This window comes from Phoca vitulina, unplaced genomic scaffold (assembly GCF_004348235.1).
Source record: "Phoca vitulina isolate PV1807 unplaced genomic scaffold, GSC_HSeal_1.0 scaffold68, whole genome shotgun sequence".
In the NCBI taxonomy this organism is placed as follows: domain Eukaryota; kingdom Metazoa; phylum Chordata; class Mammalia; order Carnivora; family Phocidae; genus Phoca; species Phoca vitulina.
The window spans coordinates 4,217,198-4,232,414 of NW_022589771.1; the positions used below are offsets into that span (position 1 = coordinate 4,217,198).

A 15,217-nucleotide genomic window follows, 5' to 3' on the forward strand; every position below is an offset into this window, starting at 1 on the left:
CCAGTATTTCAAGTATGTATTTATTTTGTTTGTTTTACCATCCACTCCTTTGGGGACTCTATTTGTGTAACAAGCTACTTGAAATATTTTTTTCCAATTTTCTTTGGAATATATTTTATTCTTTTAGGGCTGTTTTAGGTTTACAGAAAACTTCCACAGAAAGTACAGCGCTTTCCCCAAAGGGATACACTCCCTTTATCCACCCCAGCAGTCTCTCTCGTTATTAGCATGTTCCTTGGTGTTATGTGTTTGTTACAATTAAGGAGTCAATATTTATACATTATTATGAAGTAAAGCCCATAGTTTACTTGAACATTCCTTCTGTGCTGTGCAGTTCTATGAAGAATGTTCTGTATCCTCCATTAAGGTATCATCCAGAAGTTTCAGTGCTTAAAAATGTCATGGAACACTACATCAAAAACTAATGATGTACTGTTTGGTGATTAAGATAACATAATAAAAGAAAAAAAAATGTCCTGTGATCCACGTAGTCATCCCTCCTCTCCTCCACTGCTGTCCCTGGAAACCACTGATCTTTTTATTGTCTCTATATAGTTTTGCCCTTTCCAGAATGTCATAGAGTTGTAATCATACATCTTTTTTTTTTTTTTAAGATTTTATTTATTTATCTGACAGAGAGAGACACAGCGAGAGAGAGAACACAAGCAGGGGGAGTGGGAGAGGGAGAAGCAGGCTTTCCACTGAGCAGGGAGCCTGATGCGGGGCTCGATCCCAGGACCCTGGGACCATGACCTGAGCCGAAGGCAGACGCTTAACGACTGAGCCACCCAGGTGCCCCGTAATCATACATCTTATAGCCTTTTCAGAGTGGCTTCTTTCACTTAGTGATATGCATTGACAGTTCCTCCATGTGTTTTTCGAGGTTGCATAGCTTGTTTCTTTACATTGTTAAATAATACTCCATTGTATGGATATACCATAATTTGTTTATTGTTAAAGAAAAAATTATTCTGATGCTTGTTAAAACGTAAAGGAAGACTTTATTCAGGACTATTGCAAATAGGACTCATGACTATTCCAACAGGGGAGAGAAATTTTTCTCAACTCCAAATACAGCAAGGACAAGTGGGGATTTCTAGCCAAAGGGCACAGTGAGGGGATTAGTGGATAGAAGATTATCCAGAGGAGACATAAAGGCTAAAGGCAGGACTGACTCACACATCAAAGTAAGATGAGGAACTTGATCAGATATCAGAGTGGCCAGATGTCAAAGAGAGGGGTAACTGAGTAGGAGTCTTACTAAAACTGGGCTGGGGGAGGACAGACAGAAGTTCAAGGTCAAAGACTAGTCAAGAAGAGGGCTCACAGGAGCCTGACAAAGGTTTCGGCAAGGAAAAAGTCTTTGTTATTACCCGCTCGCATACTGAAGGACATCTTTGTTGCTTCCAAATTTTAGCAATTATGCGTAAAATTCGTATGTAGGTTTTTGTGTCCCCCACCTAGAAATTCGAGGCAGTGCACTGGGTCAGTCCCAGGGCTCGCCTGCTTCTTCCAGCTTCTCCAGAACCACCTTCCTCTATCACCGGATGGCCGGTCTTGACAACAGGCGCTCTGTATGTCTTGTCTGCCTGTTGTTGTTCCAGAGAAAAGGGTAAATTCGGCCCCTGCCACTCAACCTTGGCCATGAGCACAAGTCCCAGTCGGATGCTATTAACCACAGTAAATGAAAGAAGAAAAATCACTAGAATTTTTCTTTTACTTGCCTAAGGTCATCCTGCTGCTTACTATCTGCTGGGGGCCAGGGCAGTACCGCTTCAAGTGGGCCGTCTGCGTTCCAGTCCTTGGGACAGAAAGGCAAAGAGGGTACTTGACATGCACGTGCAGGGTGACCTAGCCTTGCTGATTCCTGAGACATGACGGATGGAAAATGCCACTGTTGCTGACACCCAGGCCTAAGTCCAAGTTGCTGAAAACTGTGAAGAATGACAATTTCCTGTACCGCCAAAGAAGAGGTTATGAGGCCATTTTACCCACATTCCAGGAAAATCCCAACACCAATCAAAAGGGACCCGAGACACTTAAGAAGACCTGATACATAGGGCTACGCTGTGAGCCAGTCCTCCTCCTGCTCAAATCTGCACTCCAGTTGTCACTGGGGAGCGCACACCGGACACCCCCACCTGCCCTTCCGAGCCGTCGTCCAGTTCTACCCTAGCATCTACATGAAAAGGCTTGCAGATTTTCAAGCACCCAATCAAAAATCTAAAAGATTACAGTCATAATGTCTTCACAACAAGAAATAAAATTAAATAAGAAAATAAATTTCATGCGGGCGACATGACTGTCCATCTTGTAAGTTCCCAAGAACGCAGCAACCATGTGCTTGTTGGACGTGTACTCAGTAGGATTAGGGGGTCAGGAATACCAGCACATCAACACAAGAACATACTCATGCGGAAGTGGAAGGTGGTAGAGCCGCCAGATGAGATGATACCATCTCCACCCCCTAAAACATGTAGTGTCACACAAAAGTAATCAATTTCATGACAAATTTCCAAAATGGCAGTTAAAACAGGAGTAGGCATTGAATTCCTTTATCTGACAGGAAACCTGAGAAAGAAATAGCGGATTAACGCATACAAGCATAGCTGTTTGAAGTTCCAGGTTTTTCTGTAAGTGACACTTTGTAGATTATAAACATGTTTCTATAACACATCATTAACATTTGCAGCCTGCCAAGTAAAAGGCACTCACTCCATCCTCCTGTTTGTCAGGTTTAGAGGTCTCTGTACAAATTTCATTTGCTTTATTTTAATTATTTGGGGTATCAACTTTTCATATCTCTTGATTAAAGCCAATCTTTCTCTTCCTTTCCTAAGTGTGCTCTTGCTCAGGTGCTGGAATTCATGAGCGTGTCACGGAGATCAAAATATACTTGAGAAAATGACTAGCTAGCGGAATGAACCGTAGTCTAATGTTTGATTGCTTACATCAAAGAGATCATATGCAGGAATTCAGAAACATTTCATAATTTGCTCATGTTGTGAAGTCTTAAAGCAACACCTACTTGCTTGCTGCAGAAATTATTACAAAGCTCCCCCAGCTACCAGGTGCATAAGACAACAAAGTCACATTCTCTTTGCCCTGACATTATATCGTGTCAGTCTACTGTCGTACTTGTAAGGGGAAGCTTAAAAAAATTTGAAACACTGTTTGCTAACTAGAGTCTAGCTGTGAGCTTGTTTTTCAGGGCTTTGTTAAATCTATAAAATGACACAGTATGTCCTGTATGTATACCTTTTTATGTCTATGAATCTCAGACTTATAAGAATGTAATTTTAAAAATATATGTTGTTATAAAAGGGACACAACCAACTCAGGATTTTCTCTTTGGCAACATCCTAGCAACACGGACACAGTCAAAAATGTTAAAATGATCCTCTTTTATTTCACAAGGAAGACAAGAATATTCGATTGATTCTGTTTCAGTTACATTACACCTTAATGCCAAGGTTTTATTCCACTTGAACTCTGTGTCCTCCTCCCGCCCCTTCTCCTCCCCACTCCCCCACCACCTGCCTGTCTCTCTCTCTGACAAATAAATAAATAAAATCTTTTTAAAAAATCAAAATACAATACAATTGGGTTACAGTTTAAATCTTACCCACTTGCTCTCACTAATTTTATGTCTTAGTTCTAGCGACATAAGGCCATTTTGAAACCAAGTCAAGGGATGCTCGGGCATCTCAAAGAAGCCACCAGCACTGTCAGAATGAACTGACCATTGGGTTTTCATTAGTTCTCAGCTGATGGCGCCTGTTTGTCACCATCCACCCCCCACCCTGCCCCCCCAGCCCCACCCCCTAGCAGGCATAGAGGGAACAAAGCAGAGGAACTGTACTCACCAGCCTTGATGTGGACATCCTGACTTCTAATTTTCCCTGAAGGATTTTCAGCTGTGCAATAATAAGTATTATCATGGATTAAGGTACTAAAGCTTGAAGGAGGGAAGGGAAAAATTTGGAGAGTGCCGTTGGGGTGGACGTGGCGGATCCCGGGGACATCGTAGATCTCCTCGCCCGTTGCTAGGTACCATCTGAGAGACACAGGAGGGACGCCTGCAGCGGGGCAGGGCACCAGGGTCCCCGTGGTGCTCGCAAACACTACCTCTTGCAGAGATGCATTGACAAAGTAGAGGCTGGAGTGAAGGTCCTCACTGAAAACTACAAGAAGACAACACAAGAATTGGTCAGTAAGGCACACATTCCGAACTTGGCCTTCAGTCAACCTGGCCCCACAAGGTTGTTTTGAGAAATAATCGCCAGGTTTGACTAAAATGAAATCATTCAAAATTTCTCAACTACTATGGACAGAGAGGCTGGTACTAGGGAATAAGCTACCATCCTCACTTCATACCTTGTACACAAACTGATAAGTTATCCCAGATCTTAACTTATAATAGATTACTTACCAGCCTGTTCCCCACACCCCATTCTGCCTCCACAGTACTGACCACTACTGGGATTTATGCTGTGTATTTTGTATTCATCTATTGTCTGTCTCCCCATGAGAAAAATGTCATGATTTGTTCATGCTCTTACCCAGAGCTCAGCGCCTAACACCCGGCAGGTACTGGGTGAACAGAAGCTAAAGGAATGAATGACTAGGTCCAGTCGCTAGGACCAAATTGCTCTGGTTGGGAGGTACACTGAGAGATATTCTGAATGAAATTAGTCACAATTTTGAAAAATTAAAACCTACATTTATAGGTAAAACATTTTTAAAAAGCACAACTGTTTTTCTAAAAATAGTGTCCAGGGCGCCTGGGTGGCTCAGTTGGTTGAGCGACTGCCTTCGGCTCAGGTCATGATCCTGGAGTCCCTGGATTGAGTCCCGCATCGGGCTCCCTACTCGGCAGGGAGCCCGCTTCTCCCTCTGACCCTCCCCCCTCTCTCTCTCTCTCATTCTCTCTGTCTCAAATAAATAAAATCTTCAAAAAAATAAAAATAAAAAATAAATAAAAAATAAAAATAGTGTCCCATCAACGATGCATTTTTTTTTATTGAAAAGGTAGAGTAATAATAGAGAACTTTGACAGAAGTATCACTCAATTCCACCAGCCCATGACAGTTTCTGTTCTGATTTTTATATTTCTTCTCCTGGTCCATCTGCCTACATGCCGTACCTATATGATTATTCTATGTCATAATGTGTAGACATAAAATATGCAATTGTTACCGGCTGTGCTTCATTCTCTTAACATTATTTCATATACCAAATTCCATATTCCTCTACAGACCTTGCAAGTGAATAGTGGATGCACATTTTCCCTAATATGATTTTCTAAACTATTGTCTTGATCTTAGTTATTTAAATTGTTTCTGTTTTAATTGCTACAAATAAAATATCTACAAACCAGTTCACACATATTTGGCTTTTTAATTCACTGACTGAGTGCCCACGTTGCACTCAGTAACAAATAGTCACAGAGTGTCATCTACGTGAACAAAGGAAACAACTTCTAGAATCCAAAAATTAACCAGATGTTAAAATGCCACAAAGACCTACTTCTCAGATGTTAGCGCTTATATATGACTTCCTAAAAACAGATGCTTGTCACATATTCACAAGAGAGAAAAGAAGCCCTCAATACTTGGAATTAATCTCATTGGGCAGAGATGCGAATACTAGTTAAGGAGCACCTACCCCGTCCCAGGCCATGTCACGATACTCAAGCTGTTATTCTAGTCTTGTGAGTAGCAGCTCTGCCAGAGGAGTATAGGCTCCCCCCGGCAGAAGAAGATGGGGAGATTCAGAGGGTTGTCACTTGACCAAGGATTCAGGGTTAGGAGGTCACAGACACAGGATTCGGTCTTTCTGATGAAGATCTAATCTCATTATACAGCTGCCTTTACTCTATAAAGCCAATCCCCAGGAAAGCTGCGTTTATGCGATTCAGCATCCCCCAGATAGCTCCCCCGAACATCCCCCCACTTCCTCTTCCATCTCCCTCCTGGGCAGCGCCCACCAGCTTGCCCACCGGGGGGGGGCAGTGCCAACTATCTCCGAGCGGGCAAACAGAGGGGATGCCATGTGTCAAAAGATGGCGAAGAAAAATCCACTTTATAAAAGTGATAGATTTACTCCAAAAGACAGGCAGGGGTGTTCATCAAGTTGTAACTGTTTGATGGCTTTCTCTGCCAACCATAACTAAAGACTTTAGCAATGCTCCGTAAATCAGAATATGAAAATTATTGCTAACTAAGAAATTGGCTCAGATCGGAAGCACAGTTAATAGTTAAACATTACAGCTTTCAACTCAAATAAAAATGCTGATGGTGGCACCGTGATTTTACATTTGAGCTTTCTAGGAAACTGACATCACCCCAAACACATTGTTAGGAGTGAGGTAACTGTCACTCTTCGAGGCTAATTAATTCCACCCAGATCCTTTTTTGTTCCCCCCCACACACATGACTCTTCTGTCAACTGGATTTGGGTAATTCGAACTAAATAAAATTTAGTCATATTTGAATTCATTCTCTCGTCTCATAAAAGTAGCCTTGCTAAGAAGAGCAAGTCTTTGAAAATGTGAATGTATGTAAGAAATATTTCATATATAAATGTGAAATTATTTAAATGACTGTGAGAAAAATGCAAAATAAATGTTTAATCCTAGTAGTTAAGAAGATAAGTGACCCACAGGGGATTACTGTCACTTCTCCTTACATTTTTTAAAGGTATTTCCCATTAGTCTTCCTACTTCACACCACTGGGTTTAATAATGTAACATAAACTCATTCTCTAAGATACACATCATATGGCCACAGGCAAGAGAAAACCCAAACTATATTCCAGCAGCTTCTGTTTCTTCCATCTAAGGGGCCATCCATCTGCTTAAATAATAGTACTTCATTTTATGGCATGCTGCATGCACTTTAAATACAGCAACATTTGCTCCCTCCAGTAAGGGCACAGGCAATCTCACTGTGAATTACGTGTGTGTGAAATTTCCCTGAAACTAACTGCAGTTTAATAACAGAAAGCTAAACAAAACATTTGACATAATCTTGCCGCACAACTTGGCATATAAAATCCTGGGGTATGGACACTAAGGACGCTGAAGGAAGGGGCTTCGGAGGATTGCTCTTTCATTGGCAGATTTCTCCACGTTTTATATCGTTATAACAGATGGTATAAGCAGGGCTCCTGTGACAACATAAAGAAGAATGTTACACTAAAAAGAAGAATAAGTCTATATTGCTTTCTTTAAATTCTAGATCTGGCCAGGTGAAGAGACATGAAAGAAATGTTAGAGAAAGCAATGACATGATCGTTCCTTCATGTGAGAGTATTTATGGAGCACCTGCCCTACACCAGGCTTCAGGCAAGGGCCCAGGAATGAAAATTCACATGAGTCAGAATACTGATCTCAAGGAATTTTTGGTCTAGAGGTTGTCACGATCAGTAAAGAGATCGATGATAATTCTTTGCTGAGGGTCATCGCAGAATTATTCACAAAATGCTACAGGAGAAGAAAGAAGAGAAACTACCCCAGCCTGGGGAAGATGAGGGAAACTCTCCAGAAGAGAAGAGGAAAGTAGATTCTAGGCAGAGGGCATAAAAATGTTAGGACACTTAGTCATCACAGACAGGAGAGAGGCAAGAAGATACCGGATAACAGGAACTTCACGGCTGAACTAAGAGTGATGCACAATTTGGGAGCAGGTGCTTGAGGTTCTGTATACTCACTTATTCTTTTCACACTTGCTCATCACCTACTAATGACCTGGCACTGTGCTCAGGGCTGGGGACACACGAACATCCAAGACTTGGAGGGTGATCTCAGGAAGCTTCCATTTCAGATGCTTATTATAAAGTCTAGATCATAAGTGGTATCAGATCTCATGCTGAAAAGCATGAGCTTAATTCTGCGGGCAACAGGAAGTCCCATCCATACGTATATACCCAAGAGAAATGAATATACACATCCATTAAAAAAACTTGTACACAAGAGTTAAAGCAGCATCATTTATAATAGCCAGATGTGGGAATGACTGCAGTGTCCAACTGCAGAACGGATCAACAAAATCTGGTGTGTCCCTCCAGTGGAACTGGATTCAGCAGCAATGAGAAACGAAATACTGATGCATAATATAGACACGGATGACCCTTGATAACGTCATGACAAGTGAAAAAAGCGAATCACAAAAGGCCACACACTCTACGATCATGTAAATTCACATGAAATGTCCAGAAGAGACAACTCTGTAGGGACAGAAAGGAGTGGTTTCCTTAGAGCTGTGGGTGAGGGTGAGGGGGTGATAAGGTGGTAGCTAAGGGATGCAGAGTTTCTTTGTGAGGTGATTAAAATGGTCTAAACTTGACTGTGGTGAAGGTTGTACAGACCTGTAAGTTTACTAAAAACCACTGAATTGTACAAATGGGTGCATTTTATTGTATGCAAATGATATCTCGATAAAACTGTTTTAAAAAAAAAGAGAATCAGTGAAAGCTTTGATGCAGAACAAATTGACGCTTTCCCAAATTGTAGTTTTAGAAAGTAAACACTGGATTTACAAGGAGTGGAGACTAGAGGCAGGAAGTCTGATTAGGCTGCTGTGGGCATGGCCTCAGTGACCTGCCCAGTCATTGGTGGAGTGAAGGGAAGAGAAAGCCTAACTATATGAACATGTCTTATGTGATCCTGCCAGAATGTGTGGGCATTCATTGGAAGGAATGAGACTGAGGAAGAGGAAAAAAAGTCATTATGGTCAAATTCAATAGTTTGCATGCCTGGCTGCGTCATTGTGCCGTGAGTGAAAATAGAGAATATCCAAGGCAGAGCTGGTTGGGCAGAGAAAACAACAATGTCAGATTCACTAAAGTTAAGGGGGCACTGCCTTTGGGCCACCCACTAGTGAGGTGGGAAGAGGGGTCTAAGACCCCAGAGAGAGATGCCACAATCAGGGAAACTGAAGCCCACCACTGGGTGAAATGTACCAAAGAGAGTGTAAAGAACAAGAAGACACAAAAACCAGAGATGGGGTGGGTGGGGGACTGGGTGAAATAGGTGAAGGGGATTAAGAGTCCATCTATCTTGATGAGCCCTGAGTAACATACGGAAGTGTTGAATCACTATATTGTACACCTGAAAATAATATAACACTGTACATTAACTACACTGGAATTAAAATTTGAAAAATAAAATAAAAGTTAAAAAAAAAACCAGAGATATGGGGTGCCTGGGTGGTTCAGTTAAGTGTCTGCCTTCCACTCAGGTCATGATCCCAGGATCCTGGGATCGAGCCCCACACTGGGTTCCCTGCTAAGCAGGGAATCTGCTTCTCCCTTTTCCTCTGCCCTTCCCCCCTGCTTGTGCTTGCTCTCTCTCTCTGTCTCTCTCAAATAAATAAATAAAAATCTTAAAAAAAAAAAAAAACAGAGATGGATCCTCAGGAATACTTAATATATAAAAGGTGAGCAAAGGATATCTGACCAAGGACTGGCACCCCAATCCATAATGGAATCCTACAATAGAATCAATAAGAAAATCAATAAGAAAAAGAGAATCTGATTTAAAAAAATGTACAAAAACCATTATACAAGTAGCCAATATGCACATGAAAAAATACTGAATGTAACTAGTCATCAGAAAAGTCAAATTAAAAGCATGAGGAGGGGCGCCTGGGTGGCTCAGTTAAGCATCTGCCTTTGGCTCAGGTCATGATCCCAGGGTCCTGGGATCAAGCCCTGTGTTGGGCTCCCTGCTCAGTGGAGAATCTGTTTCTCCCTCTCCCTCTGCCTCTCCACCCCTCCAGCTTGTGCTTGCTCTCTCGCTCTCTCTCTCTCAAATAAAATCTTAAAAAAAAAAAAAAAAAAAAAAAAGCAGAAAGAGTTACCACTGGTGTGTCCATCCAGTGGAACTGTATTCAGCAGCAATGAGAAACGAAATGCTGATGCATAATATAGACACAGATGACCCTTGATAACGTCACGACAAGTGAAAAAAGCCACTGAATGATTAAAGTGGAAAAGACAGAATATACTGAGTGTCTCAAGGATATGGAACAAAAGGAACCTCATTCGCTGCAGGTGGGAGTATAAACTGATAAAATCAGTGTGGAAAACTGTTCATCAGTATCTACTAAAGTGGAACATATGCATATTTAATGACTCAACAATTCACCTGCTAGGTATTTATCCAACAGAAATGTATGCATACACTCACCAAAAACCACACACTGGAATATTCATAGCAGTCCTGTTTGTAAAAGTCCCCAACTGGAAATCACTCAAATATCCATCAGTAGTAAATAGTATGATATATTTGTACACTGCATCACTATATAACAGTAGGAATGAATAATCTATATTACAAAAAATATATAAATCTTACAACCATAATGTTGAAGCAAACAAATAGACACAACAAGAGTAAATAATGTATTATTCCATTTATGCCAGGCATAAAAATAGAAAACACTAATTGATGATGTTGAGAATCACAGGTTGGGGGGCAAAGAGAATGAAAAGTCATAGGGGCATCCAGGCTGCTAGCTGTGTTCATTTTCTTGATCTGGGTGCTGCGTACACTGATGTGCTAAGCTAATGAAAATTTCACTGAGCTATGCACTATGATATGTACACTTTTGTGTACATATTCTATACTTCAATTAAGAAGTTAAATATTTTAAAGAAATGGAAAAATAAAAATCCATCATGAAGATTAAGAGGATATTATGAAATCAGGAGCCCAAATCCGAGAGAGAATGATGCCTTAGAAAGAAAAGGATAGCATTTGGGGAAGTCAACCAGTGGTTTTCAACAGTGTCAATTGCTTCAGAGAGATCAGAAAACATGAGAACCAAAACAGACCATTCGATTTGCAAATTGGGTATATTCATTTCAAATGGAAATGCCATTTAGGACTAAGATACTTTTATTGATTTTATAAGAATATGTGAGTGGATGTGCTTAGTAAAATGTACTGCTTCTGTAAAGGCCTTCCAAAATGAAAAGGGATATAACTTTGCCTTTGGTAAATATTATCTAGAAAGCAAAACCTTTCGCTGATTCAGAGACTCCAAAATGTTTTTATGTTTGAATAAATGCTTTGAAATTTAGTGTCATTTTGATCAGATGATCTGAAAGCAGATAAATGAATAGTCTCATAATGACTTGGAAAGCATTCCAAACTTCTATAAAATAATTCTACAGCAGGCTATAAAAACATGCCCATATGTTATGCATTTAACTCTAATATATTTCAATTATTCTATCTATTCCCCAGCACTGAAGCAATGGTGCAACTACTCTTATGAATAAGAACTGGATAAAACTTCACAGTGGCATAAAACTTTGAAATATGAAATTCTGTTTCTGGCCATGATAAAACAAAACAAACAAAAAGCCAGGAACTGGATTTATCCTTCCACAAGTAAACATGTCAGGTAATACAGAACAGTAAGCCATGAAAAGAAGGGGACAAATGAACTGGGCCCTGTAAGTGCCCAGCCTACTGTCCAGAGAGAGTTCCCAAATCCTTTCAAAAGGAGGAAACCTCAGTAGAACTTGGTGGAATTTCTGAGCTGAGAAAACCAAATGTGAGGTGTGGGGAAGCCAAGATTGCTAGATGTACAAAGCAGAGAGAAGGAAGTTGCACAGACTTCCTCCGGGGAGCTCTGGAGACCCAAAGAAGAATCTCTTCCATGAGTCTTTAGCTGTGTACGGATATTTGCATGTATATGAGGAAACTGCTGGATAAGAAACACCAGAAAGGAGCAGGTGGAAAATCCCTGAAACTCCCGTGGAGAAGAGACTGGTTCATACTCTGGCCGGCCAGAGTGGAAAGAACTAATGCTTGGGTATTAGCTAGAGTACTCTGAAGTGTATCAGTACAACACTGAGGGCCAAATGGACCATAACAAAGCCTAAAAGTGATCCCAGAATGGATCTCAGAAGGAATGGAATTGATTCCAAGTAACTTAACTGCCCAGAAAAACACATTTTAATACTAGTTAATGGAAAAGAACAAAATCTAATAATCAATAATGTAACATTTGCAATGTCTGGTATTCAATAAAAAAATGGACACAAGCAGGAAAATATGATCTATTATCAGGAACAAATTCATTCATAGAAACAGAATGAGAGATGATAGAATTCACAGGCATGGACCCTAAGCAGCTATTATAAATAATCTCCCAATATCTTCAAGATAGCAGAGAAAAGCAAAGCCATATTGACAAAAGAAATGGAGACCATACAAATAGCCAAGATGGAAAGTCTTGAGATTAAAAATTCAATATATGAAATGAAAACATGAAAATGAAATTAACAGCAGATTAGATGTTGCGGAAGAAAACATCAGTGAACCAGAAGATGGAGCAGGAGAAACTACACAAATTAAAAAACAAAGAAAAAAGGTCTGAAGACAATAAACAAAAAATTAGTGAGGCGCCTGGGTGGCTCAGTCGGTTAAGCGTCTGACTTGTGACTTCCGCTCAGGTCCTGATCTCAGGGTTGTGAGATCCAGCCCCACGTCAGGTTCCATGCTCAGCTGGGAGGCTCCTTGAGATTCTCTCTCCTTTTGCCGCTCCCCCCACTCATTCACGTGTGTGCACGTGTGCTCTTTCTCTCTCAAATAAATAAATCTTAAAAAATATTAGTGAGATGGGGGGCTATCTCACATGACCTAATATATGTATAATTGGAGTTCCAGGAGGAGAAAGTGAGACAGAAAATTTTTAACATCCAAAATTTTCAACATTTAATGAGTACTGGAACTCCAAATATCCCATAAATTCAATAAACACTGAACAGAAGAAACATGAAAAAAAATCCCACCGTGATACATCATATTTACATTTCTGAAGGCCGATGATAAAGAGAAAAATCTTAAAGGCAGCCAGATTTGTAAGTAAAATATACACTACAGACAGAGAAATACAGATAAGAATGATGGCTAACTTCTCAGAAACAATGCAAACCGGAAGACAGTGGAGAAAAAATAAGCATTATTTAAAAAGAATAAAGAAAAAAACTCCTGCCATCTAAAATTCTATACACAGCCAAAAAATACTTTCATAATGAAGGTGAAATAATAATGGCTTTTCACAGATCCATAAGTTAAGAGAACTCAGTGACAGTAGACAAGCAATATAAGAAATGTTAAAGGAAGTCTTCGGGGCAGAAGGAAAATACCAGATAGATATTCATGACCTCACAAAAGAAATGAAGAGTGCCAAAAGATGGTATGTATATAAGTAAATATAAAAAATGTATTTCCTCATTTAAAAATATCATCAAAAGACAATTTACTGTTAATAGCAAAAATGATAGTAATGTATTGGGGGGTTTATAACATATGTAGAGATAAAATGAATGACAGTATTAGCACAAAGGCCGGCGGGAGGAGGGAAACGACAATCTACTGCTATAAGTTTCGTCTACTATACATTAAGTGCTATAATATAATTTGAAAGTAGGCCATGTTAATTTAAGGATGTCTATTATAAACCCTAAAGCAATCACTTAAAAAAAAAAAACAAAAGGTAAATCAAACAGAACTTAGGTATTAACCCATTAGGTAGATAAAATTGATCATTAAAAAAATACTCCACTAATCCAAAAGGAGACAAGAAAAGAAAAAAACAACAGAAAATAGATGGAATAAATAGGAAGCAAGTATAAAGATGGTAGATTTAAATCTAAACAACTGATGTTCACATCACATATAAATGGCTGAACGTGACAATTAAAAGGCAGAAATTGTCAGATTAGGTGAAAAATCAAAACCTAACCATAGTTATCTAGGAGAAATTCATTTTAAAATATAAAAAACAGGTAAATTAAAAGTAAAAGGATAAAAAAATCCCAAGCTAACGGTACTCAAAAAAAAACAAAAAAAACAAAAAAACAAAAAACTGGAACAACAGGTTTTGGCAAGGATGCAGAGAAAAGGGACCCCTTATGCACTGTTGGTGGGAATGCAAGCTGGGGCAGCCACTCTGGAAAACAGTATGGAGGTTCCTCAGAAAGTTAAAAATAGGGGTGCCTGGCTGGCTCAGTCAGTAGAACATGTGACTCTTGATCTTGGGGTCATGGGTTCCATGTTGGGGGTAGAGTTTACTTTAAAAAATAAAGTTTAAAAAAAGTTTAATAAAAAAGTTAACAATAGAACTACCTTACAACCCAGCAATTGCACTACTGGGTATTTACCCAAGGAATGCAAAAATACTAATTCAAAGGGATACATGCACCCCGATGTTTATAGCAGCATTATCTACAACAGCCAAATTATGGAAATAGCCCATGTCCATTGATAGATGAATGGATAAGGAAGAGGTGGCATATATATATATATACATACATACAATGGAATATTAGAGCCATAAAAAAGAATGAAATCTTTGCAAACACATGAATGGAGCTACAGAGTATTATGCCAAGTGAAATAAGTCAGAGAAAGACAAATACCATATGATCTCACTCACATGTGGAATTTAAGAAACAAAACAAAGGAGCAAAGAGAAAGCGGCAAACCAAGAAACAGACTCTTAACTACACAGAACAGAACTGATAGTCACTAGAAGGGAGGTGGGAGGTGATGGGTGAAATAGATGATGGGAATTAAGGAGGGCACCTGTTGTGATGAGCACCAGGTATGTATGGAAGTGTTGAATCACTATATTGTACACCTGAAACTAATATAACACTGTGTGTTAACCAACTGGAATTTAAATAAAAACTTAAAAAAAAAAAAGGAGACATTACAAAATTTTGGTAGGATTTCGAGCAACTGAAACTCTCATATATTATGATGAGAATGTAAAATTATACACTTTGGAAAACAGTCTGGCAACTCCTAATAAAATTAAATATACAACAATAAAATAAAATATAAAGAAACAGGCAGATTAATAGTAAAAGGATTTTAAAAATTCCCTGCTAACACTACCCAAAAAAGATTACTAGGATGGCAATTTCCTAATGAGAAAGTGGTCAATTCATCAAAATGACATAACAATCCTGAATGTTTTGTACCTAACAAGAGAACTCCAAATTGCATGAAGGAATTCTGAAAATACAGTGAGCAAGAGCAAATTGAAAAGGAGAACAGAGAACTGAGTTTCTTTCTTTTTTAGCATGGGGATGATCTATCAGTGTTTCTGGTTGAGATGGAATCTGCCTTCTTGTATTTTGATCTTAATAAATTATGCATAAAAAAACTCAATCTTACCTCATGCTGAAG

At 39.4% G+C, this 15,217-nt stretch overlaps 1 protein-coding gene across 3 annotated transcripts in view; it reads right to left on the bottom strand.

The window, feature by feature from the left end:
* DSCAM (DS cell adhesion molecule) overlaps positions 1-15,217 on the bottom strand; it is a 791,005-nt gene that overhangs the window by 662,224 nt on the left and 113,564 nt on the right. For 2 of the 3 annotated variants that reach the window (XM_032392604.1, XM_032392602.1), the window contains exon 2: positions 3,867-4,184. In XM_032392604.1, the coding sequence (XP_032248495.1) occupies positions 3,867-4,184 (318 nt within the window). Of the gene's footprint in view, positions 1-1,724; positions 1,802-3,866; positions 4,185-15,217 lie in introns of those variants that run through there. The other variant, XM_032392603.1, reaches the window with a different exon arrangement.